We start from the raw sequence: 24,657 nt of genomic DNA, 5'->3' as shown, positions 1-24,657 counted from the left end.
ACAAAGTGCCTTGTTATGGGCTCATCAGTGTATACAGATTCCTACCAGTTCAGAGTCTTTTAAAAGAAAATTGGGTCCTCTGACAGAGATAATAATTCTATCAATAAGTGGTTATTCTGAAGCTTTGAATTTATTCATAAACAACACTTTCCAGAAGCTGGCTGTGCATAAACACTTCTTATGAAATTTGTCACTGTATTTCCATGAGACACAATCTTGAAAATTTAATAGAAGACATATTTTCTCAACATGCCTTCCATAAGTTAAAAATTAAAGACTTATAAGGGCCATGTGAGTCCTTAGATTTAAACTTTTCTCTGTAGGATCATAAATCTGTGGTAGAAAACAGATTATGCAATGCTTACATATTTAATTTTTTTCTTCTATAGGACTCTGCATTTAGAATGTAATCATTGTCTATTCTTTTTTTTTTAAGTTTATTTATTTATTTTGAGAGAGAGAGCACGAGCAGGGAAGGGGGAGAGGGAAGGAGAGATAATCCCAAGCAGGCTTTGCACTGTCAGAAAAGAGCCCAATGCGGGGCTAGAACTCACGAACCGGAAACCAGGAGTCCAACCCTTAACCTAGTGAGCCACCTAGGCGTCCCTCATTGTCTGTTCTTAATTTCTAAGTTTCTAAGACATTTAATGTTTGCTGTGGTGCCTCCTTTTACCCTATATTTTGAACTAGAAAGAAAACATTTGTGCTTTCCTCCACAAAGTTGTGCCTTTTAAAAATTTTAATAAGATGCCTGTCTTCCTTTTTCTTTTTTTTTCTGTATATGGTGCTTATCTTTTAGCAGAGGTGAGACCCCCATATTGGACCCTTAAATATTTGTTCCATGAATACATCTGTTTGTATATCTTTAGATAGCTTTTACATAAGAGACCTTGTATTTGCAATAAGTTTGTGTTTGTTTTACTTGAAGTGCAGTCTCTTTAACTTTTTATTGCATACATAGGCAATTATATGGTGTAAAATATTAGTGCTTGCTATGAGCCAAACACTGTTCATAGTGCTTTCTGTGTATAATCACATTTATCCTCATAATAATCTATAGATTAGCAGCTATTATTATCCCCATTTTATAGATGAAGAGTCTGAGGCGCAGAAGAGTTAAGTAACTCGCCTAATGGTATATTGCTAGTAAGTAGTAAAGACAGGGGTTGAACCCAGGCATTCTAGCTGCAGAGTCTAAACTCCTAATCTGCAAAATCTGAGCTTTTAACCACTGTTCTATGCTATCAGTCATTCAGTTATGCTGGTAATTTAGGCATAGATTAAAACAAAATACAACAAACACACACATAAAAATGAAAATAAAATAGAGCTCTTTCTAAAAAATATATATTATAAATATGTTTAAGTATACATGCATTTAAATATACACTTAGATAATCATGCCCAAACATACACAGAAAGAATTACCTTTGGATCTACACATATACTTTTTTATTCCTATTTCTATATTTCTATTCTTTTCTCCCAAAGTATCAAATATTAACATATCCAATTAAAGTGATTTTATTTTCTCAGAGCCAAATTCCAATGCAGACACAAAATATATGTATCAGTAGCTATACCTTTGGCAATATATACTACAAGATATCTCTCAGTTCTTCTTCCATGGTCTTTTCTTTCCCAAATATTCCCAGCCTCCAATTTCAAAGAAGCGGTTATATTATTATTCCCACGTTTATATGCAAGAAGGAATTGCTCCCACTGTGAAATAATGAAAAGAAAATCTTTCATACTTTCTTTCTCATCATCACGGGTATTGGGTTGTGCCTTTACTTTTCAGTTGAACATGAGGTAGAAATGTCAGTAGCAGGAGCAAGGGGAGTAATTTTACTTATAAGAATTTATAACATAAATGCATTACATAAATGCAAACAAGCATTTCCCATGACTATAGGATGGCTGTCAAAAAAAGAGGCCAGGAGAGCACCTGGTGGCTCAGTCGGTTAAGCATCTGACTTCAGCTCAGGTCATGATCTCATGGTTCCTGCGTTCGCGCCCCATGTCAGGCTCTGTGCTCACAGCTGAGCCTGGAGCCTGCTTTAGATTCTGTACCTCCATCTCTCTCCGCCCCTCCCCTGTTCACGCTCTGTGTCTTTCTCTCTCAAAAATAAACAAACATTAAAAAAAAAATAAAAAGAAGAGGCCAGGTGCCCACAGTATTCCAGAATAATGGGCTGCCATTAAGAAGCATAGATTATAACTGCTTCTGAATACATTTTACTAGTTCCAACCTGACTTATTGTTGAGCAAGGCTGAACTCTTACTTGCCTGATCATCACTTTCTGTTCCTTTTCAACATATGTATATATACTTATCATCGAAATAGCAGGAGAGAGTGAAAAAGTGGCCTTTTGGAGGCAGTCAGGCTTGGGTTCCAATGTTGACTTCTTCATTGGGTCAGTGGGCAAAGGATGATCACATACTTTTTTATGGTTTTATCAACTGAAAGGAGCCCTCACTGGGCTGTTTGAGAGGATTCACTGAAATGCCTGCCACATCCTGATTTTTAGCAGTGGCTCAGGAAGTATGAATTTTAGTTCCTTCTCTATACCCTATATTAAACAATTACCATTTGAAAATATTTACCTTCCTTTCCTAACTTCCGTCACTGCTGATGGGTGCAGTCAATACTGAACTCACTGATTTGTGATAGGAGAAATGATGCTGTGGTTCTCCTTGCAAGGGTTATTAGTTTTCAAAAGACTATACTCGATGGGGGTGCCTTGGTGGTTCCGTGGGTTAAGCAATCTGACTCTTGATTTCGGCTCAGGTCACAATCTGACGGTTCGCGAGTTTGAGCCCCATGTTGGGTTCTGCACTGAAGACGCAGAGCCTGCCTGGGATTTTCTCTCTGCCTCTCTCTCTCAAAACGAATAAAGTTAAAAAGAAAAAAGAAAAACAAACAAACAAACAAAAACTAACCTCAGTGGAATATAGTACTTTTGGGCTAGGATACCTTGCATGTAATGTGTAAGTAATTCGGATGAATGGAGTGATTTTAAAGAGAGTTGGTCCCAGATCGTAGTTGCTCTCAAATAGTGATAGTCAAGGAAGAAAATAGATTGCCTCGCGATGAGTAACCAAAAAAGAATGCAATAAAAAAATTATCTGCCAGCTATTTCCTTATTCTCTAACTTTTATGAGGTCTGTGTACACTCTGCTAAATTCTTGGTGACACCTCGAAGACCAAACCACAGTGGTCAGACGATGACGGGGGGTAAACACAGAGAAGTTGCTGCTGTGACCGGAGCGCCAGGTCTCCTGCAGAACTGTGGTGCTGTCTGAGGCAGACAACACCTAAACGCTGAGATAGGGAGATAAGTTCTGATGGCTGTGATTACACATGCATATGTTCCCTGATTTGCCAAAACGGCAGCTGAGGAGGCATCACTTCCATGTATGGAGTTTGTGCACCATTTGTGTTTGTACCTAGGGGCAAGACAGGTTAATAAGGCCAAGAAGAAGGAGGGGAGGACGTGGGAGTGGGTAATAACCGGGGAGCATCAACCTGGGGGGAAAAGGAGGAGGTTTGAGGATGGAGGGTGTTCCTTCTTGCTTCTGCCTATGTGTCAAGTGGCAGGAGAAATTTTGAAAGCTGTGAGGAGGAGCTAGTGACCGGGCTTTGGGGTGTTTTGTACCCCACCCTCCCCACTTGTAGGAAAACCTCTTTACATTCAGAAGTAATTGAATTGGAAGGAGGAAGACTGACCTGGGAATAGGAGGAAAGCAATTCTCCCGCGGCTCCATCTCCTGTCTCTTATCACTGGCCTCCTGACTCTCCTCCAAACCAAGCTTGGCTGCATCAAGGTGGCAGCAGAAACACCCTGCACAATTGCCAGCCATTGGGAATCTGCTTAAGCCACCCTGTGCATCCCAAGCTGCCCTATTATCCAGCCACCATCCCTGACCATTGGGACCACTTCTGATGGCTGTGGCCTCTGCTGCCCCAGGGAGCATCTTCCATAAGCAGCTCCTTTTCTGTCTCCTGGTGAGTAACAACCAAAGGATCAAGGAATTCATGCATGTTACTACGCGCTTCCTCCCTCTAGTTTGGGCTTGAAAGGGAGCAGGGGTGGCAGTGGAAGGCCCAGAAGATAGACTGAGAAAACAAAAACAGATCTGAGAAAAACCCAAGCAAGAGCTGAGATACATGTGACCCGGGATAGCAGGTGTTTTGTTTATTCTTCGCATGCCCACTGCCAGCATGTTGAAGTTTTTCAAGGGAATCCCAGTTCAATCTTGCTGTGGTGTTTTCCTAAGGAGCACTGGAATGAATTTATTCCTTGGGCATTTGTCCCAGAAGGTTCTGAGGTTTCCTCTCACTACCAGTCATTAAATGCGCTGTAGTTGTTTGTCACGCTTAGTTCCATTGAGCTGCAAGAGGAGGAGAAGGAAGTCTGGGTGGGGATGTGTATTATCCAGGACTTTCATTTTACCCACCTGAAGCTAAGAGAAGTGCAGAACTCCCAGTTCAAGCAAGGGGTTTAACTTGAGAAAAACAATAAAGAAAAATGTGACAGCCATTGAAAACAATCCATGACCTTGGCTTCCACTTGGGTTTTCATAGCTTCATAAGTGTGTACTCAGGTGCTATTTTTCTTTGGCGGGGATGAGGGAGAGGAGACTTGTCCCATATCTCCATCTGGCATTTCTGAGCTGTGCATTTTCTTTCTTTCTCTCTCTCTCCATTTTAGTTTCAGAATTTAAAGATTTTACTGTATGGGGATAAACATTTTCTCCATATAAATATATGATGCAGGGTTGATGGTCAGATTCTCATTCTGTAACTGCCTGGGGGAGACAATAACAACAATGTCAGAGACCACCTTGAGTTAGCAGTAGGTAAAATGTGGTGAAAGATTTTTGAGGGACTCGTCCAGTTTTCTTTTGCTTCTGGTCTCTTCTGTATCCAGTATCCTTTGGATCATCCCTTGCCCATCCATCCCTAACCCCCATAATAATTAAAAGGTGTCTGACCCCAGCTCCCTGTAAATCATTAAGCTGTTAATTTAAGTTGAAGACTGGAGTAGTACTTCTGGTGACCTCCACTGGCTTTGCCTACAGAGGCAGAAGCAAACAAGTGGGGATCGTAGGGCAGGTAGGAAAGAAGACGGTTGTGGGAGTAGGGATGTGGCTATCCCTAGTATATCCAAGTATGGATGATAATGCCCTCTTTCTCTCCCAAATAATAGGTCCCATAACTAGAAATATGTCCTCAGAAAAAAATCATAATAAAATTGACCTGTTGCTGGGAAATCTAGCCCTGCTCTATCTTGTATTTAAACAATCAAAAAGCAGTCATAGTGGTAAACAGGAGAGAAGGCAAATAAATACAGAATGTGAAGAGAAAGAAGCAAACTATATTTTGAACCTGACGATACTTTTAAACTAATAACGTTTTTCCCCCAAGTGCTCTGTTTTTTTTCCTTTGACTATCTAGCTGTTTAAAACAATAGTTGTGTTTTGAATTTAATTACAGATCTTTACCCTGTTGAAGGGTACTCTCTATATTTTGAATTATATTTCTTTTTAGACTAGTTTTTTTGGTTTGAGATCATTTAAACTTTGATGTTTATGCCAAGCCAGTCCCAGGAGCCACCTGAGATGAGTGAATATTTGTGGGTGGTGTTCTTTACAAGGTTAAAAAAAAATCCTCCAATGGTTTCTAGCCTTAATCAACTATAATCTCAAATTGTGTGGGGTTGTGGAAATAATTTGTGTATAAATATTGGATCATTAAATTCTCAACTTACGTGCTTTCTTCACGCTAAGAAATCACAGTAACATTTATAATTGGCCTTACAGATGATAACCTTTATATAAAATCAATGGTTTGTAAGCCATTTCTTACAAATGACACAATATGATTTGGGTTCTAAGAACTACTATTCACTCTAATTTTTCATTGATACTGAATGACTATGGTGCCCCTAAAGCCATTTCCTTTGCTCTTCCCTTTTAAAATGAATATGAAAAATGCTGAAGGACTAGAAGATAAATTTGTTTCTGAAATTGACACGATTTTTATCAATAAGACAAAACTGTAACGTGAAAGTTTGTGATCAAATATAATTCCTGATTTTTTTTTTCTTTTTTCTTTTTTGAGGTTTTAATATTATCTTGCGATGCTTGTCGGAAAATTTCTCTTCAAGTTCCTTCTCATCTTCAGGCTGAAACACTTGTAGGCAAAGGTGAGAAACAGTATTAAAACAGTATTATAGTTTTCACTGCTATATCGAGCTTCAGGGTGCTCTAGTAAACTTCGGGATAAAGTCATGTAGTAGCTACTTGGCATTAAAATTCGACATAAAATGAAAGATAGACTACTCTGTTTTGGTAGTGGTTAGAAACAATTAAAGTACCAAGTCAGTTGTATACTTTTCTTGCCAGAGAGTTAGCAAACATCAAAGCTCTAAATTGGCTTAGTTCAAATGAATAAAGGCACCAAAACCAGAAGCATATCTTAATCCGTATCAGCTAATCTGCTGCCAAAATTCCAAAGCCAGTTGTTCTTTAATTGATTAGATATAAAACAAATGTGTCAAAATTTAAATGCCCCCACATCATATTTGTGCTTAAGGTTGATTATAATGAACAAATATTCACCAAGAATTTGTGATCTGTGATCTATGACACAGAATAGCTTGTGAAAGTCAAAATTGCAACAAATCTTACTCTCAGAGCCGTCCCTGAAGCGTAGGTTGGTTGGTCCCAGTCCAAGGCCCACATTCCTTCCATCAAGGTTTTTCATTGGCCTTAAGTTTACATCTTCAATACAGAAGTGGTATCCTTTCCAAGACAGACATCGTTTGCCCAGTGCTTTGAAGTTTTAAATTAATCCACTGCCTTATACCTTCTAAAAACACTTAGAAAGATAAACAATCTATATTTTATAGACATATAGCAAATATGCTAAATATGTTAAATATGAATCTGTAAAGGAAATATTTTGATAACAACCACAATATATACTAAGTATTACTTAACTATAGACTAGTTTTCTTACTTTTTGCAAGATAGTTTTAACTACTAAAGATTATTGCAAACAATCTCCAAATTTACTGATATCATACAGTTATACTACATATAAAATGATAAATTTGTGTGTATATATATATCTGTTATATATATATATACACACAAATTTATATATCTATGTGTATATGTATACATATACACACACATATATATATATGTACAAACCCATAAATAAGAGTTCAAATGGAAACAGTAAATCCAGGGACACTAAGAAAATATTTTATATCTATTCACAAATTAATTTATGATGAAAATACCAGAAACCATGACTCCATTTATTTAATTATTTAATTTCCATGGCCCCTAAATTTTATAATAGTAGGTACTCAATAAATTCCAAGGGTAACCTCCCTCTTGCTGCTTCTCAAGCACTCACAGTTGCCAGTCTTGTAAAACTTGTTCTATTCCTGTTTTATTTTACAAATTACTGTGAATTTCTTCCCTGCAGTGAATCCAAAAGAATGCTTCCAGTCAGCCAGCCTAATCCTATCAAGTGATCCCGACTTCAGAATTCTAGAAGATGGCTCCATCTACACAACACATGACCTCATTTTGTCTTCTGCAAGGAAAAGCTTTTACATTTCTCTTTCAGATGACCAGAGACAGGAACAGAAAGAGATAGAAATTGTACTGGATGTGAGAGGAAAGAAGGTATATAGGTCAAGACTTAAGTGTAATACTCTGCTTTATGAGAACTCTTCATTTCATAGATTTCCTTCCACGTTAAAATCATTGTTCCTGAATGCTGTCTTGTTTGTTTATTCTACTTCTAATTAACTTATGTAAAGACTAGACAGTTTTAAGGCGTGGGAGAGCTATTTGCAAAATGGTGTAAGAATGAACAGCTCTGGGGCCACGGAGCAAACTCAGAATATCATAGGTTTCAGATAGTGGTTTGAGGTGTGGCTAAAAGCACAACCAACCTGAAGAACAGGCAGGGGTGGGTCTAAAACTCAGTGGAAATGGATTCAGGTTGGAGGTGTGGCACTCTACCCTGAGTGGCTTTCTCCCAAGTGACTATGGGTTTCAGTCTCTTTAAAGAGATTCTCTAAAGCTTACTCCCAATTTAATAGACAATTCCACCGGGTCCGTTTCCTCAGAGAATGAAGTATAGCCAGTCCACAAGATTGGTTTGAATGTTCTGGCTCTAAGCTCATTTTCCTGAAGTGAGAGGTAGTGATCAAGGAGTGGGAAGGGAGAGGTTACTGAAATTCACATAGGTCTCACTTTAACCAATTCTGCCCAATGAATCGGTTTTATGAAACAATTTATTAATAAGTGATTTGATTTATGGGAGACCCCCTCTAGTTAAATTCCTTTGGATTATAAGAATTCTTCACCAAATTTAGACTATGCTTACATATTAATATGCATTACATATATTACAAATTTAGGAAAAGGCTTGTAAAACATTATTTCTTATTAGAGAGTTTTCACATTACATAAAATAAAATATACTTGAACAAATGCTGACCTCTGTCTCTGTATAGTTATACAAATGCTTTGCACCATAGTTAGTATTTTAAAAAATGTCGGTTGTACCACTCCTAACGGAATAAAACTAATTTTTAGCTTTTGTTAACAGATCACCTATTTTTAGGGGGTATATACTCCTCAAGATGGCATCTTTCATCAATGCCTTACAAAGTTCTGGTTGATTAACTCATTAAATCAGGTGAAACTGGTTCTTAAGTGTGTGTATGAATCTTAGTAATACAAAACAGAAATGGTGAGGGTATTACCTGTGATCTTGTTATGTACAACTCTTACTTATTTTCCTCATGTAATATACATGTGAAAATCACAGTTCCTGATGACAGGCAGTATTGTATTTCTTCATGTCTCGTCGCACGCAGGTTCCCAAGAAGAGACACACAAAAGACCCAGTTCTCAAGCGCAGCAAGAGGCGATGGGCCCCTATTCCCTGTTCACTGATGGAGAACTCCTTAGGTCCATTTCCGCAACATGTTCAGCAGGTACATTTTACCTCATTTGACTTTGTAGAGTGGAGGCGTTTTGCTTGTTTATTTTTAAAACTTTCCATTTGAATTGAATCAAGACTTTAAGCTGTTTGTACTAATAAGGATCATCTATTCACCAGAACTAGAAAAGAATCAGTGTGTTTTGTCACTTTCCTCCAGAAATCATATTTAACATTTAGAGACAAGTTTCAGGTACTGAGTTGTTGATGCTCTTGGGTCTATATCCAGGTTCTCCTGAATAGTCTATCAGAATTTAGCATTCTTGGACAGAGGACATGCCTAGCAGATTTTGCATAATTCAACTGTCCCTTTCATTAATACTTATCCAGGGTGCCTAGCTGGCTCAGTGGGTAGGATATGTGACTCTTGATCTTGGGGTTGTGAGTTCAAGCCCCACGTTGTGTGTAGAGATTACTTAAAAATAAAGTCTTTAAATAAATAAATAAATAAATAAATAAATAAATAAATAAAGTTATCCGCACAGAAAAGACCAGTATTTTTGTTTACCAAAAAGGTGGCATCACTGTCAGATAGCTGGAGTGTAAAAATAGGTTAGGTTTGAAATTATGAATTAATTGTGGGAAGAAAGTTGCATTATTTCTATTTTTTTTTAAATCAGAAAGGTTTCCATTCCAAATAACTCAACCCACTGAAATTGTTACTATACTTTATATAGTAATAATAATTAAGTGAATACGAATTGTAAAGCTATAGCTCCAAGATTTCCCATAAATATGCAGATCACTCAAAAGAATTTGGGATCCAATAGATGATTGAGTTTGTGGCTTTGCACGTTGCAGAAGATGAATAAGAATTTAGAAAAATATGGGAGATGATGAGAAAATAAGTAAGGGAAAGAAAGAGTAGGGGAATAGAAAAGAGAGGAAGTGCTAAAAATGGAAACATCACCCCATATTAGGTTGAAGATGTTTATCATCGCATATTTGTTCTTTTCCTAAATTGTCACTTATTGTTATAGGTCCAATCTGATGCTGCACAGAACTACACCATCTTTTACTCCATAAGTGGACCAGGCGTGGACAAAGAGCCCTTCAATTTGTTCTACATAGATAAGGACACAGGAGATATCTTTTGTACGCGAAGCATAGACCGTGAGCAATATGAACAGTTTCCGGTAAGATTATTGGATTGTTTATTCAGAATTACCTTTCAAATAACTGTATTAATATTTTCAGTGCTGCTTATTTGGATATTAGAAGAATCAATTATTTGACTTAATATTTAAATATTATCAATATATAATATAAACTTCAAATTTCTATTAGTACCATTGATAAAGAAAGATAATGGATATCATAAGAGAAGAAAGGGGAGAAAATGTAATGATGGGGCACCTGGGTGGCTCAGGATGTTAAGTGTTAGACTTTTGATTTCTGCTCAGGTCATGATCTCAACGGTGAGTTTGAGCGCGGAGCCTGTTTGAGATTCTCTCTCTCTCCCTCTCTCTGCCCTGCCCCTGCTTGCTCACGCTTTCTCTCTCTCTCTCTCTCTCTCTCTCTCTCTCTCTCTGTCTCTCTTTCTCTAAATAAATAAATAAACTTAAAAATTTTTAATGTAATGACAGAATTTTAAATGAAAGGCTCTGATCTATAGAATCTTGGGACAATAGTAAATTTTGTTGAGCTTGAATTTCCCTATAATAGCATCGTTCAACTAGTCTCAACCCGACTGTACATTATAAATCACATGAGAACTTTCTAAACACTACTGATGCTCAGGTCATTTCCCAGAAATTCTGATTTAATTGTTCTGGGATGGGGCCCAGGCAATTAAAAATTTGAAGTCACCCAGTGTAATTCTAAACGTATCCTAAGATTGACATTCACTGCTTTAACTTCTTGAATAATATTGTGCTTCTTCTCTTCTCTCTGACTATCCTCCAGCCATGAAAACCTTTGATATTTATTTTCCTTCTTTGGTAATCCAGAATAAGTTTACCAATTCCTCTTAGTCTATCTAATTTGACCCAAAGGAAAATTTTAGCTCTTCTGAGAATTAAATCTTTTTTTTCTCTTTCAAACTTCACATATTTCCTTATGTACGGATGTCTAATCTGACATACAGGAGAAATTCAGAGTGAGTTTCAGGGAGATGATGAATTAAATTGTTTAAGCATTAGGATATGTGAATTATGAGTATAATGAAAGAACTCTTTGATAAAGGAGTACATAAAAGGGAAAATTATCTCATACTTGGGCAGTCCAGACAGTAACATCTTAGATATCTGGAACGTAAGTAGGAAATGGTAACCGCATAAAGGCAGCCGTGAAAAAAGTTAATGATTGGGGGTGGGGTGGGGTAGAGGGTGGACACCCTATCCTAAGGATGTCAAAGCACCGTATAAGGTGGTGAAATTTTTAGAACAATACTAACGGCCCACTTTAGGGATTTCATAATTAAATTAAATGATTGGATCAGAATGACGTATTTTCTTTATAATTTTATGCTCCACCCCAATTCTCTGAATAAACATATTTATTCATAATAATATCAAATCATTACTTTAAAAACTAGCTTACATATGGGTGCCTGGCTCCTCATTCAGTGGAGCGTGCCATTCTTGACCTAGGGGTTGTGAGTTTGAGCCCCGCATTGGGTGTAAAGATTAGTTAAAAAGAAAATCTTAAAAAAATAGCTTGCATGACTCTTACAGGAAAGGTGTGTTAAGCATTATTGCAAACATTTTGATCTATCTAGAAAACAAATAAATAACTGATAAATATATAGATACAGATGTGTGTATGTGTGTGCATGGGTGTAAACATGTAAATTCTCTGCCCCTTTTATAGCTTCTTCACAAGAAGAAAAGATCTAACATTAGTAGTCTCTCTTGAGGAGAAAAAAAAGGTGCATACTCTGTATGCTACAACATACATTTCATTTCTTATTCTGCTGATAACATTCTGCTTTTGGATTTTGGAATTTGGAGGTCTTCAGCTGCTTCCCACTGGATCATTGCCAGTAAAAAGGAGGAGAGAATAGTTTAACTTTAAAAATAAGTTACATTGGGATGCCTCGCTGGCTCAAGTTGGTAGAGCATGTGACTCTTGATCTCAGGGCTATGAGTTTGAGCCCCACATTGGGTGCAGAGATTACTTATAAAAAAGTTACTTTGCTATTTTTTAACATCTTTTAAAGGACGAAGGAATAAAATAGTTTGGAGTTCATGCTTAAAGTGGCTTTTGGCTCATTTTTATTTCAGAATTACCAATATTTCTCTAGTTCCAATTAACATAGGATTGAATTGATATTAAGAAATATCACTTGCAAATTAGTAAGATTCGTAAAAGAAAGTATAACAAACAGATGTAAACATGATGCAAGTTCTGAAATCACTTGAGGCAATATAGAATGGAAGCCTTCTTTACCAACATAAAGGTGCAAATTAAAATGTCTTTGCGGCACCTGGGTGGCTCAGTCAGTTGAGCATCCGACTTTGGCTCAGGTCCATGATCTCATGGTTCTTGAGTTCCAGCCCCACGTCAGGCTCTGTGCTGACAGCTCAGAGCCTGTACCCTGCTTCGGATTCTATGTCTCCCTCTCTCTCTGACCCTCCCCAGCTCACACTCTATGTCTCCCTCTCTCTCAAAAATAAACAAACATATAATAATAATAATAATAATAATAATAATAATAATATGTCTTTGCTTTCCTATCAAATCAATTTCACTCACTGCTTTATATTGGAAAGCTTATTTCTCTGGAAATTAGTAGATCTTCAGTATCTGCCATTTTTTCTTTTAGCCTTGGACAGGTCACAACCTTCAAGAATCTGTTTCCTTCTGTATTTTATGGGCTTCTAATAGTTCTCTTACCTACCTCAGAGCTGTTGCTATCATTAAACACCATAATATTGGTGATATCAATATATAAACTGTAAAGCTCTTTAAAAACAATTCTAGTGGCAGATCGAACAATACACATGCTATAGGATTTTGCCTTCAAAGTAGGATTTTGATGGGATTTCCCAACTTTTTGCATTTATATAACCTATATATAAATGTTATGTGTTGACCAGTTATTATTACTTGAAATAATTCAATTTTATTGATTATTGAGAACAAGTAACCATGAGTCTAATTTAATACATATCCTTTTTGTGCTCCTGTTCTCTCACTTGCCACCTGTTATCATGTTTAATCTTGGCTTGTAAGTATTTTTCTGGATGAGTCGCACCATTATTGCAGTTTGAGGAGTTTGTCTTAAACCATTAAATTCATCTTATCTTTCAGGGATGTGTATAAGGCCATTTTTTCCAAGTTTTTCAAAAAATAAGAAGAGGATTTTCTTCAATAATTCCAAGTTATATATGAAAGAAAGCAGTTATAAACACTTTTCTCTTTGAGTGTTGAGGATAATCTGTATCTTTTGTAAATACATAGGGGAAAATTGGGTTTCAGTGTAATCCCTTACCTATCCAACCAGAGCCTTATTATCTTGCAACATGTGTTTCTTTTCTAGACTCATAGGTCTACCCATTGTCTTTATATGTATGTTGCAAATCACATTCTGTACCCACTCAGCTTTGGTGGCACTGCTCTCTCCATAACTCTGCTCAGTCAGCATTAGATATCTTTCATTACAAGGTCAAACTCAAGTCCCCACTTCTGTTGGCAACTATTTGTGTCTTCTCAAAGATAAAGAAAATTTCAGCAAATTGCAGTGCAAAAGGGCTAAAAGAAATGAGATTCTCCAAGCTACAGAAGAATTCAAGGGAGAAACAATATATCAAAAACACACCTGAAATGTAAATAATACTCTTCTAATTCAGCTAAAAATGTGACTGATTTTGAAGTATAATATTCTATATTATACTTCTTTTAAACAATATTCATATACTTGAATATATATGATTATTGCTTTCAGTATAAAATAATGGGAACTAAACTGTAAAACCATTACTATTATTGAGTTTTTGGAACTGTTGCTTTAATGACTAAATAAGAAAGTATATAAATAATTTCTTTATTATTGGAGTATAAATGGATTCCCCACGGGAGCAAGGCTATGCTTTAAAGTTTAGCTATATTCCTAATCTGGATCGTCCTCTCTACAATAATGATTTCAGTTTTGATTTATTTTGGAGATACTTAACTCATCACTGGTAACAAAATAAAACCAGGTACCCAAAATAGTACCTGGGATTCTGTCTCGCTTTCTCTCTGCCCCTCCCCTGCTCATGTGTGTGGGCTCTCTTTGTCTTTCAAAATAAATAGATTAACAAAATCTTTTAAGGATTTAAAAAGAGATAATGGATGCCAGAGACACAGAAATGCCATAATCCCTAGAGCTTGGCAACTAATCAGGCTATTGAAAGACAGGGAGGAGTTAAACACCTGGAATTTTAATCCTGGTTCATTTTGGAAGATGGTCACAGCAGGACAATCAGGAAGAATTGATTGTTCCGAAGAACTGAATTAATACAGAATTTACCTTGGGCACATTTAGTTGGTACTGTCGGTGAGAAAATCTATTTAGTTCAATGACTATTTATTGAACAATTGTTATGCATAAAGCATATAAGAGGTAGAAAGAAATAAATTGATGGTGTTTACAAGGAAAACACATTAAATCCCAGCTTTGGGGTCAAGATATATTATTATGAGATTGAGTTTGAAATATGTATATGATTTTATTGGCACTTTTAATACATAACAAATATATATTTATGATAGAAAAAGGAGAAAGTACGGATAAGTAGAGAAAAGAATTCATAATTGGATCACTGAAGATAGTTGATATCTATGTATACATCTCTGCAAATCTGTAAATAAATGGAATCCTGCTTTTTGTAGACTTAAAAAAAATACTTGTCATTAGCATAAGTGGGGGAAATTTGTGTGCTCTAACAAGCAGAGGGCATGTGATTAATTCAGAGAGCAGAGTAGCCTCATTCTGGGGTGCATGGTACCTGGTGGGAGAATGTGAACACTACAAGAGTATCAAAGCCATAAGGTCATTGTCTGCGCTGGTGTGTTTTCCATCGCTTAAGTTCTTAGTTACATATTCTTTTCTGGAGGACTTTTTAAACATCATGTCTTTCCCCATCCGCTAGGCCTAATTTTGTGTATCATTTGTCATTTGAGAAGGAGCTGATGGTGTTTGTCTACCTTTCAGCTATATGCCTATGCAACCACTGCAGACGGCTACGCGCCAGAGTACCCGCTCCCCTTGCTATTCAAAGTTGAAGATGATAACGATAATGCTCCATATTTTGAAAACAAAGTGACTATCTTTAGTGTGCCTGAAAATTGTCGAACTGGTAAGTTCCCTTCTTAGAAAAACACTAGATTTTTGCTTTGATTCAGTTCCTCAGTCATGCTTGAAACACAAGTATGCGAAACATTTAAAAATGTTTGAATGTCAGGGGTGCCTGGCTGGCTTAGTTGGAAGAGTCTGCGACTCTTGATCTCAGGGTTGTGAGTTTGAGCCCCATGTGGGGTGTAGAGATTACTTAAATAAATAAATATTTTTTCTTAAAATGCTTGAATGTCAAGGGTATTCTACATGAAACTTTGTAGTCTTACAAGATCATATACTCTTCAGAGGCAAACCTTTTTGCCCTCATTTCTTCGATGCTCATATAGAAGGCAGCTGAATCCGCTATGAATATGAATGTGTGACAGACAAATGCTGTTTATGTTTTATGATTTGACCATGTACATAGGTGTCACAGATGCCTTTATAAAGCAATAAATAATTTGAATCTTTACAAAGTTTCAATAAATTTTCAAGGACCCAGAAATAGATCATCTCATGGAAATGTTTATCTGACTTATAAAAATAAATATATTGCTTTAGTTGGCAAATTTTTCAGACAAATTAAAAAAGCTAAACTGGCTTAATGCTCTTAGGCAGCCAAGACTGTGACCTAGGCACATCAATGGGCATAGGACTGTGAGGTTTATTTTAAAAAGAAAAAAGTTACAAGAGGGGTACCTGTGTGGCTCAGTTGGTTAAGCATCCAACTCTTGATCTCGGCTCAGGCCATGGTCTCACGGTTCATGAGATTGAGCCCTGTCATCAGGCTCTGTGCTATTTACTAATTCTATTAGCTTAGAATTCTATTAGCTATTAAATATATTAGCTTAGAAAACTCTCTCTCCCTCTCTCTCTGCCCCTCCCACACATGCACGCTGTCTCACTCTCTCTCAAAATAAATAAACTTTCAAAAAAAGTAAAAAGTTGCAAGAAATGCCTCATCCATTCTATTGTCATTATGTATGCATGCATGTTTAATATTGTTCTTTCACAGTTAGTAGTTTGGTAAAGCAACATTTCTAATACACTGATTTCTGGGCCGTAAAGCTTGTCCAAATGATATTCAGACTGCTACACAGTGTATTAATAGTGCATTACTTGAATATTAACAATTCAGCACATTTATTAAAATATCAAAGTGTAAAATCTTTCTTATCATATTCAAAGCTGTGCTATTCCTCTAATTAACATTATCAAGTTCAGCTATAAAAGAAGATATACAGAGAAGGTCCCATCCAAAAATGGTCCATGAACTGGGGTGGTGGGTAGGGGGGAAGAATTTGAGAACCGCTGCTACCAAGGGTGGGGTGGATATTCTCATATGTGTGGAATATAAACCGTGTGATTCATAGTACCCACATAAGTGAAGTTTCCAAGTAAGGGGAGCTTGGAATTTGGGAGAGCTTTAGCCACTCCACTAACCTGTAAAATCAATCCACTTGTGGTTTTAGGGAGAATATACTACAACCATACTTTGTTTGTAATTCAATTATATTGCTCTTTTAAATTATTGATGATATTGCATTTATCTAAACAGGAACTTCAGTGGGACAAGTGACTGCCATAGACCACGATGAACCTGACACTCTACATACTCGTCTGAAATATAAAATCTTACAGCAAATCCCAGATCATCCAAAGCATTTCTCCATACATCCAGATACAGGTGTCATCACCACAACTACACCTTTACTGGATAGAGAAGTAATGAGCTGATTAATTAATTTTACAATCACTAAGCTATATTTAAACTGATAATGAACTCCCAGAGAAGTTACAATAAGGCATCCTACAGCCACCTCTCCCAGCTGGCTTCTATACAGGCTGTCCTTAGGGCTTCTGTGATACTTTCTTTGTCTCTACAGAGATTCAGGGAAGGTACAAGATATTAGACAAGTTCTCACTTAAAATCATTGACCTAATTTGATGTGAATGATAAAATAGCTTTACATTTTGAAATGTTAGGTTAGGTACATCAGTTTTCTATTGTACTGACTAGCCAATCTCTTGTTCTATATTTATATTTAAGGTGGCCTTTTAAAAAAACAAAATAAAATAAAATAAAATAAAATAAAATAAAATAAAATAAAAGGAGTGTAAAATAATCAGATCCTAAGCAATGGCTATGAGAATTATAAGTTATAGGAAATATAAGTGTTCGTCAATGTACCTTTTTCTTTTCTTTTCTTTTCTTTTTCAGAAATGTGATACATACCAGTTAATAATGGAAGTGCGAGACATGGGGGGGCAACCTTTTGGTTTATTTAATACAGGAACAATTACAATTTCACTTGAGGATGAAAATGACAATTCACCATATTTTACTGAAACATCTGTGAGTACATCTTTGTATTTGTTTACCAGGGTTCACTTACTTTTTCAAAAAAACACATCTGGAATTTGGTAGCTCTGTGAGACTACACATTTTTGGTTTTAAGAGCTACTGCTTACAGATGACATATAAACAAAAAAAGATTTTCTGTAACAATAATTGAAGGACCAGGCATTTCTAAATGCTAGGGAAAAAACTATTCTCTTGGCTGTCTAATGGCCTCTTAACCCTTGATGCTTGCTGTTCATGTATTCATCATTTTCTTGGATGCCAAAGTCTGTTAGTGATGCCTTGGATTTAAATTCCTTTTATAGAGTACAAGAGAAGTGGCCCTCTCTCTGGTATCTTTCTCACTTTAACTTCCTAAGATGTTAAAAAGAGACTAGCTTTGTGTTTTCTGCTCCGCTGGGAGATCAGTAAGTACAGTGTGCACCTCCCCCCCTACCCCCCCACCGTCATCTATATGCAGAGTCTTCCAACATCACATAGGAGCAAACTTTCCCTTAGGAAATACACAATACAAGAAATATATACAGGATGATACTTCCAGGAAATGGTTTTTCTTTCTTGAACTTTTAGTGAGTAATCTTCATTTTTTCATTAATCTATACTAGAGAACAAGTTAAAGAAGAGAGAACCCCTAGTGATAGGTACATTCATACACTGTTTTATATGGATCCCTACAACTTTTAAGGGCATGTTTATCCCATATTTTATTTGAGAAAATGAAAAATCAGTTAAATAACTTGCTCATGATCTCATACGTGTAGACCATGTAAGAGAAAAAACTGGGATTAGAATTAAGATCTGTTATACTCCAAAGGTATCAGGCTATTATCCCTCTATGAATTCATCTTATATCTCTAGAGGATTCTGATTTACTACTTTCTTTAGTCTTTTAATTAATATAATATGCTTCTGTAAACATTTATTCTTTGGAGGAAGAGGAAAAAATGTGATTTAATTTCTCAAAAAAGGAAAAACTTTTTCCTTAAAATGTTTGCTAGTGAATCAGAAGTAAATTAAAAACAAAAATTGGCATAGTAACAAATCATCCAGTAATAATAAGAAATCAATGTAGGTTATAATTATCTACAAATATTGAAGGTTTAATATGTTCATATAAAAGGGGCCAGAGACTGTAAATATTGAGGGGATTCAGAATAGAGACAAATCTGAGGGCTTGAATGATTTAGAGAAGTTTAGAAGTTAAGACATGAATTAGTCTTTGAAGAATGAGTAAGATTTGAAAAGTCAGTTTAGTGAGAAGTACACTATACGTGAAATTTGTAAATTCTTTCCAATATATGATTGCACGTTCTCATATCACTTTGTTTAATATTTCTTTAAGTGTAAGTTTTAGAGTAGAAAATCATGTTAATGCTATGAATTTGTAATGACAAGGGACAATTGTTTTAGTATTTTACAGAAGTAGAAGAAAACAGAATTGATGTTGAGATTTTACGAATGGCGGTACATGATCAGGACTTACCAAACACTCCTCACTCAAAGGCTATATATAAGATCCTACAGGGAAATGAAAATGGAAACTTCAAAATTAGCACAGACCCCAATACAAATGAAGCAGTCTTGTGTGTTGTCAAGGTAAACAAGAACAAAAAAACGATCAAGCAATATTTTAAAAAATACTAACTTACACTTGGGCATTGCTATCTACATATCTATATCTATATCCTATGTACTATATATCTCTATATGTATTTGACTGTATGTATGTGAATAGAGACAATGCTGAAATGATTTCTATTGGTTTACATAAATGTTTTGTTATGATGATTTTGTTATGATGATGATGATGATGATGATGATGATGATGATGATGATTTTACCCTCATCTTCATTCTTAGAAGGTAGGCATTAGGGCACCTGAGTGACTCAGTTGGTTAAGCATATGGCTCTTGATCTCAGCTCAGGTCATAATCTTGTGGTTCGTGAAATTGAGCCCTGTGTTAGGCTCTGCCCTAACAGCGAGGAGCCTCCTTAGGATTTTCTCTCTCTCTTTCTCTGTCTCTCTGTCTCTCTGTCTCTCTGCCCTTCCCCTGCTCGTGCTTTCTCTCTCTCTCTTTCAAAATAAAGGAAAAAAAAGAGGAAGAAGATAGGCATTATGGGTACAAGACACATTGTTCCATACGTGGTGAAAACCAAGGCAGAGAAATACTGTATTAGTAATCAAGTATTAGTCTTAGAAGAAACCTTAGATACCCACTTGTCCAAATCCCTTATTTTATGGAACACAAGACAGAAATAGAAGAATCACTACTGGAAGTCAAACCTCTTGACTTTTCAAGTGCCTCCATGCTCATATTATACTTTTACTTTTCTATAATGTACAAGACAGACTATTAAATATTGAGCAGCTATTCCTATTCTTTCTCCTATATTTGAGGTAGCCAGCATTTGGGGATTTTAAAAATTCAGTTGCAATTAGTGGCACCCAGAATGATTACTTGAACTAAATGTGGTTCTTTTTTCTCCCTTCAAAGTACTAATGAGGCCTGACCCTGCTTAGCTTCTGAGATCAGATGAGATCAGGCATATTCAGGGTGTTATAGCTGTAGACAAATCTGATTCTTTTTCAGAGTCCTTCTTTCCAGAGCCCTCACTAACCTGTTGCATAATTGTCCTGATTAATTTCTTAGGGACAGTGTATTTTCTTATGTACTCTTGTGCATATATGCACTCTTGTGTATATATGCACAGTTGTACTTTCCTCCTAAGATTTTTAGAAAATGCCATTTATTATATTGCTTTTTCTTTCTCTCACTCGTCTTGTTCTTTCTTGGGTTTTTTGTTTGTTTCTTTTTGTTTTTTTGAGGGGTCTAGGTTTCTTTCTCTTGCTTTCCTTTTTTTTTTTTTTTTTGTTGTCCTGATAGATTTTAGTCTCTAATTGTTTAACTTTTGTTTCAAGATGCTTCTCATTATTCAGTTCGGAACTGAGCACTTTGATTAGGAGCTATACAAACCTAAATATAATCATTAAAAAAACATAAATATAATGTACTTCAGTAATATCATAACTTTTACTCATACACTCAAAGCAACTGCTCCATTATAGCCAAATCTCATGTTCTAGTAGTCTAATTATTTTATATATTTCTTTTTATACTTTTTATATACCTCTTAGTTATCACTGTTAACTTCATTTGATAAATTTGGATTTATTCAAACACCTATTCTATATTTCCATTAATATTTAAACCTGTAATGAAAAACTGAAGGCAAGACATTCTGAAAGAAAAGGGAGAAGAAAAATTGGTTGACTCGTCAACAATTTTGTATTTGATAGTGTTTGTTTCTTATTATAGGAAGTTAACTATTCGTCTTTAACTACATTAGCACCTGCTTTGGGTAACGTTTTATATGCAAAAATGATATTCCTTCTTGTGCTAAAACTTGGAATCATACTTATAAGTCTTCTGTTATATACAGTGCTCCAAATTGACTGATTAAAGTATGCTTATTGAACAGCCATTGAACTATGAAGTCCATCGTGAGGTTGTTTTGCAAATTGGTGTACTTAATGAAGCACAATTCGCTAAAGCAGCAAACTCAAAAGCTCCTACTATGTGCACTACAACTGTCACTGTTAAAATTAAAGACAGTGATGAGGGCCCTGAATGCCAACCACCAGTAAAAGTTCTTCAGAGTACAGATGGCCTCCCGGTTGGAAAAGAACTCCAGGGATACAAAGCGTTGGATCCGGAAACAAGCAGCGGTGAAGGCTTAAGGTAACATATTCTTCAAAATGACATATTTTGAGATTATGTTCAATCTTTGGTTTGAGCATTTACATTTGATTTCTAAAAATTAGGTATAAGAAGATAGGAGATGAAGATAACTGGTTTGAAATTAATGAACACACTGGTGACTTGAGAACTATAAAAGTGCTAGATAGAGAATCAAAATTTGTAAAACACGACCAATACAATGTTTCCGTGGTTGCAATGGATGCAGGTGAGTACAGTTTTCTAGAAATACAGGATGTATCTTTTTTTTTTTTTAATTTTTTTTTTTAACGTTTATTTATTTTTGAGACAGAGAGAGACAGAGCATGAACAGGGGAGGGGCAGAGAGAAAGGGAGACACAGAATCTGAAACAGGCTCCAGGCTCTGAGCTGTCAGCACAGAGCCCGACGCGGGGCTCGAACTCACGGACCGTGAGATCATGACCTGAGCCGAAGTCGGACGCTTAACCGACCAAGCCACCCAGGCGCCCCCAGGATGTATCTTTAAGGAAATCTTGGGGTGACCTTTGTTTATTGCCAGATCCAAACTTAGTGTGAAATATGTTTGCACTGACTGCTCAATTTATTGGAGACCACCCAACATCAGCTCTAGTGCGTCAGTAACGCAAAGCTAGGAGGTGATGAATGAATGGCCAAAGACATGGTGGCCTCCTCTAGGATCTCCAGTCTTCAGGAGTACAGATTTAGATTATTACGGTTTGAACTTGCTGAAAGGGTTTAACCCACCTATAACAGTGGCTCAAGGTAAGTTTGTTCTGAGCGTCTCGTAATGGGGAACAAAGCATTTAATCGTATTTCCTAAAGAAATGATCAAACAATGACTCTTCAGTCTTTTGCTGTGGCTTGCAGTCCTTCTGCTTAATTTTTTTTTTTGTGAAACTCTTCTTGTGAAGAAGTGCCCTTCAGATATCATAAAGTAGTGTTTTCAAAACCCTTTTGAACAAACACTCCTACAGTAAACCATTTTTGAATGTGCACCATTGTAATGTGTGCCCTGACAGTTTCGTTTGTTTTGTAATGCAAGTGCTTGCCTGACTTCAGCTTTGATTGCTAAGGCATCCACTTCAAAGATGGCTTTCTGCCATCTAGTCTGCCAAGCAGACTAGACAAAGACCCAAGCCACATCCCAGTACCCCACGCTCCTTCATTTTAGAGATCTTGCTTGCTTTCAGGAACTGACCACTGGGGTTGCTTGTGTTTTCACTTCCCAGGGCTTTGAATTCTTGCTCCAATGTTTTAAATTCACCAGTAAAGAATGAGCTCCAGAAACCCTTAGCCCCAACTCTTGACCCCGATAAAAGCAGTACCCCAGGCTTGCTTTTTTTCTTCCTGCCCACGACAACCTTGCTGTGTGGCCTCAGCTGAGCCACATAATTTCCAGGACCTTTTTTCTCCAAAAGCCTCCTGATGGCTATGGCACCTTGCAATCATCTAAGAACCACAAGGGCCAGTCCAGCCACAAAATTGGTTATCCACTGGCTGAGATCCGCACACAGCAACCTCCCTACATTTGCCAGTATGTTTGTATACATGTGCTACTATTGCTAATGTATATACCATAAAAATATACAAACAAGCAATTGTTAAATGTTATTCCCATGTGTCCAAAATACTTAGGTTTCAAAATCTAAAAGAAAATGTAAATGTGGCTATCATTACATAACCATGTACATATGATCTTCCCTTCCTCTTGATATCTCTCACATAGGCTTTTGATGTAGTTCTTTCAATATAGGAAGGACAAAAAAGCTGCCAAAGAATGGTGAAAACATTAGCTGAGAAATATGATGTTGCCACCACTCTAAAACCATGGGCGATTTGCTACTCTTGTATAAACAAAAGTGAAATCTGAATGATTCAAGAACATGATTATTATGTCATTCAGAAGGATTTATTTCTCCCCATTTATTCCACAAATGTTGACAGTCTAGTAAGTTCCAAGTACCAGGCATGTTACCATGAAAACTAGATTTCATAACACTGGGCAAATTCTCACATGATACCAATTAGAGGACTATTATATTCTCATAAGAGGTTCTTGGTATGACAACTTTCCCCATAAATGTATGGATATCATAAGAGGGAGAAATCAGTTAAGAGCTGCCCAGATTAAAGGATAAAGGGAGATTTCAAGAAATGAAGAAGTTTGGTGATAGGAAAATGAAATACTATTTGAAGAGAAGGAAAATATGGAGAACAGAAATATGAGAAATTAACTTTGTCTTTGGTTGCTAAAAGTACAAGGAAATGAAATGCCAAATCTAAACTGTAAGATTCTATGTCCCAGGCTCATGAATAACCTGGGTGTGCTCAAGAAGAAATAAAGACATGGATATTACAAGTATTAATATAAGATGATAGGGTGACACCAGTGCTTTTGTTCATTTGAACTTTAATCCATTAATCTGTATTTCCAAGGACCAAATATATAAGTAACTACTTATAGTTCCACGTGAACATTTACTTTTGATGCTCATAAATATTTCAGGATGATGACCCAGACATTCTTCTAGCTTTCCTAGAATCCAATTTATTTACTTTGTTTCTTGTGTTAGTCTTCTTTGTTAAGCAGGCTGGTTTCCCCGCTGTCACTCTAGAAAACACTGTTTTATACACCCTCTGCCTAGTGTAGCACTGTCCCAACTGTTTGAGATTCAGGTCCCTTAACTTCAAATGAATGGCAGTGACATCTGTGATTGTTTCCACTCGTTTGTGTTCAGGTCTTCTCTTAATACTTCATAAGGCCCCCTTCCCAGGGAATAATATGTTAATTATCACAGGTGATGTGTCTTCTCTATAAAAGGATGTTTCATTGTTTCTCATTTATATTCTGTTCCTGTAACTAGATTGATTGTGAAAATTAACACGTCTTTGTTAGTTTGGTGATTTTGAAGTTGTTACTTGTGTTCAGATTTATCTACAAATTTCTGGAAGTATCAAAATGTGTATATCCTATTGCAAATTTCTTACTAGAAGGCCTAGATCTTTCTTTTATTTGTAGATATTTTAAAATTTGTTCACATAGAATAGTTTCTAAATAGGTATATAGTGGGTGCCTTTTGTTAAGTAATTTAAAAGTCACTTTTAATAAATTAATTTTGTAGTTATTCAACAGAAAAAAAATCACTAAAGCATTCAAGATATCACCTAAGTCTTATTTCAAACTAAAAATGGGTGATATTTATATATGATTTGTAGTGGTGTTTATGATAAATTCAACATATACGCTCAAAAT

The 24,657-nt window shown here is 36.2% G+C and overlaps 1 protein-coding gene across 5 annotated transcripts in view; it reads left to right on the top strand.

Moving 5' to 3' along the window:
- Positions 1–24,657, top strand: part of DSC1 (desmocollin 1) — a 361,845-nt gene that overhangs the window by 328,318 nt on the left and 8,870 nt on the right. For 4 of the 5 annotated variants that reach the window (XM_060613518.3, XM_060613517.3, XM_060613519.3 and 1 more), the window contains exons 4-13: positions 6,128–6,212; positions 7,508–7,710; positions 8,916–9,035; positions 10,021–10,176; positions 15,180–15,324; positions 16,861–17,027; positions 17,524–17,658; positions 19,075–19,260; positions 21,145–21,404; positions 21,488–21,630. In XM_060613518.3, coding sequence (XP_060469501.1) covers positions 6,128–6,212; positions 7,508–7,710; positions 8,916–9,035; positions 10,021–10,176; positions 15,180–15,324; positions 16,861–17,027; positions 17,524–17,658; positions 19,075–19,260; positions 21,145–21,404; positions 21,488–21,630 — 1,600 coding nt within the window. Of the gene's footprint in view, positions 1–3,714; positions 4,010–6,127; positions 6,213–7,507; positions 7,711–8,915; positions 9,036–10,020; positions 10,177–15,179; positions 15,325–16,860; positions 17,028–17,523; positions 17,659–19,074; positions 19,261–21,144; positions 21,405–21,487; positions 21,631–24,657 lie in introns of those variants that run through there. The other variant, XM_060613524.3, reaches the window with a different exon arrangement.

The sequence above is a fragment of the Panthera onca genome, chromosome D3, assembly GCF_046562875.1.
Source record: "Panthera onca isolate mPanOnc1 chromosome D3, mPanOnc1 haplotype 2, whole genome shotgun sequence".
In the NCBI taxonomy this organism is placed as follows: Eukaryota; Metazoa; Chordata; class Mammalia; order Carnivora; family Felidae; genus Panthera; species Panthera onca.
This window is presented reverse-complemented; position numbering and strand designations above follow the sequence as displayed.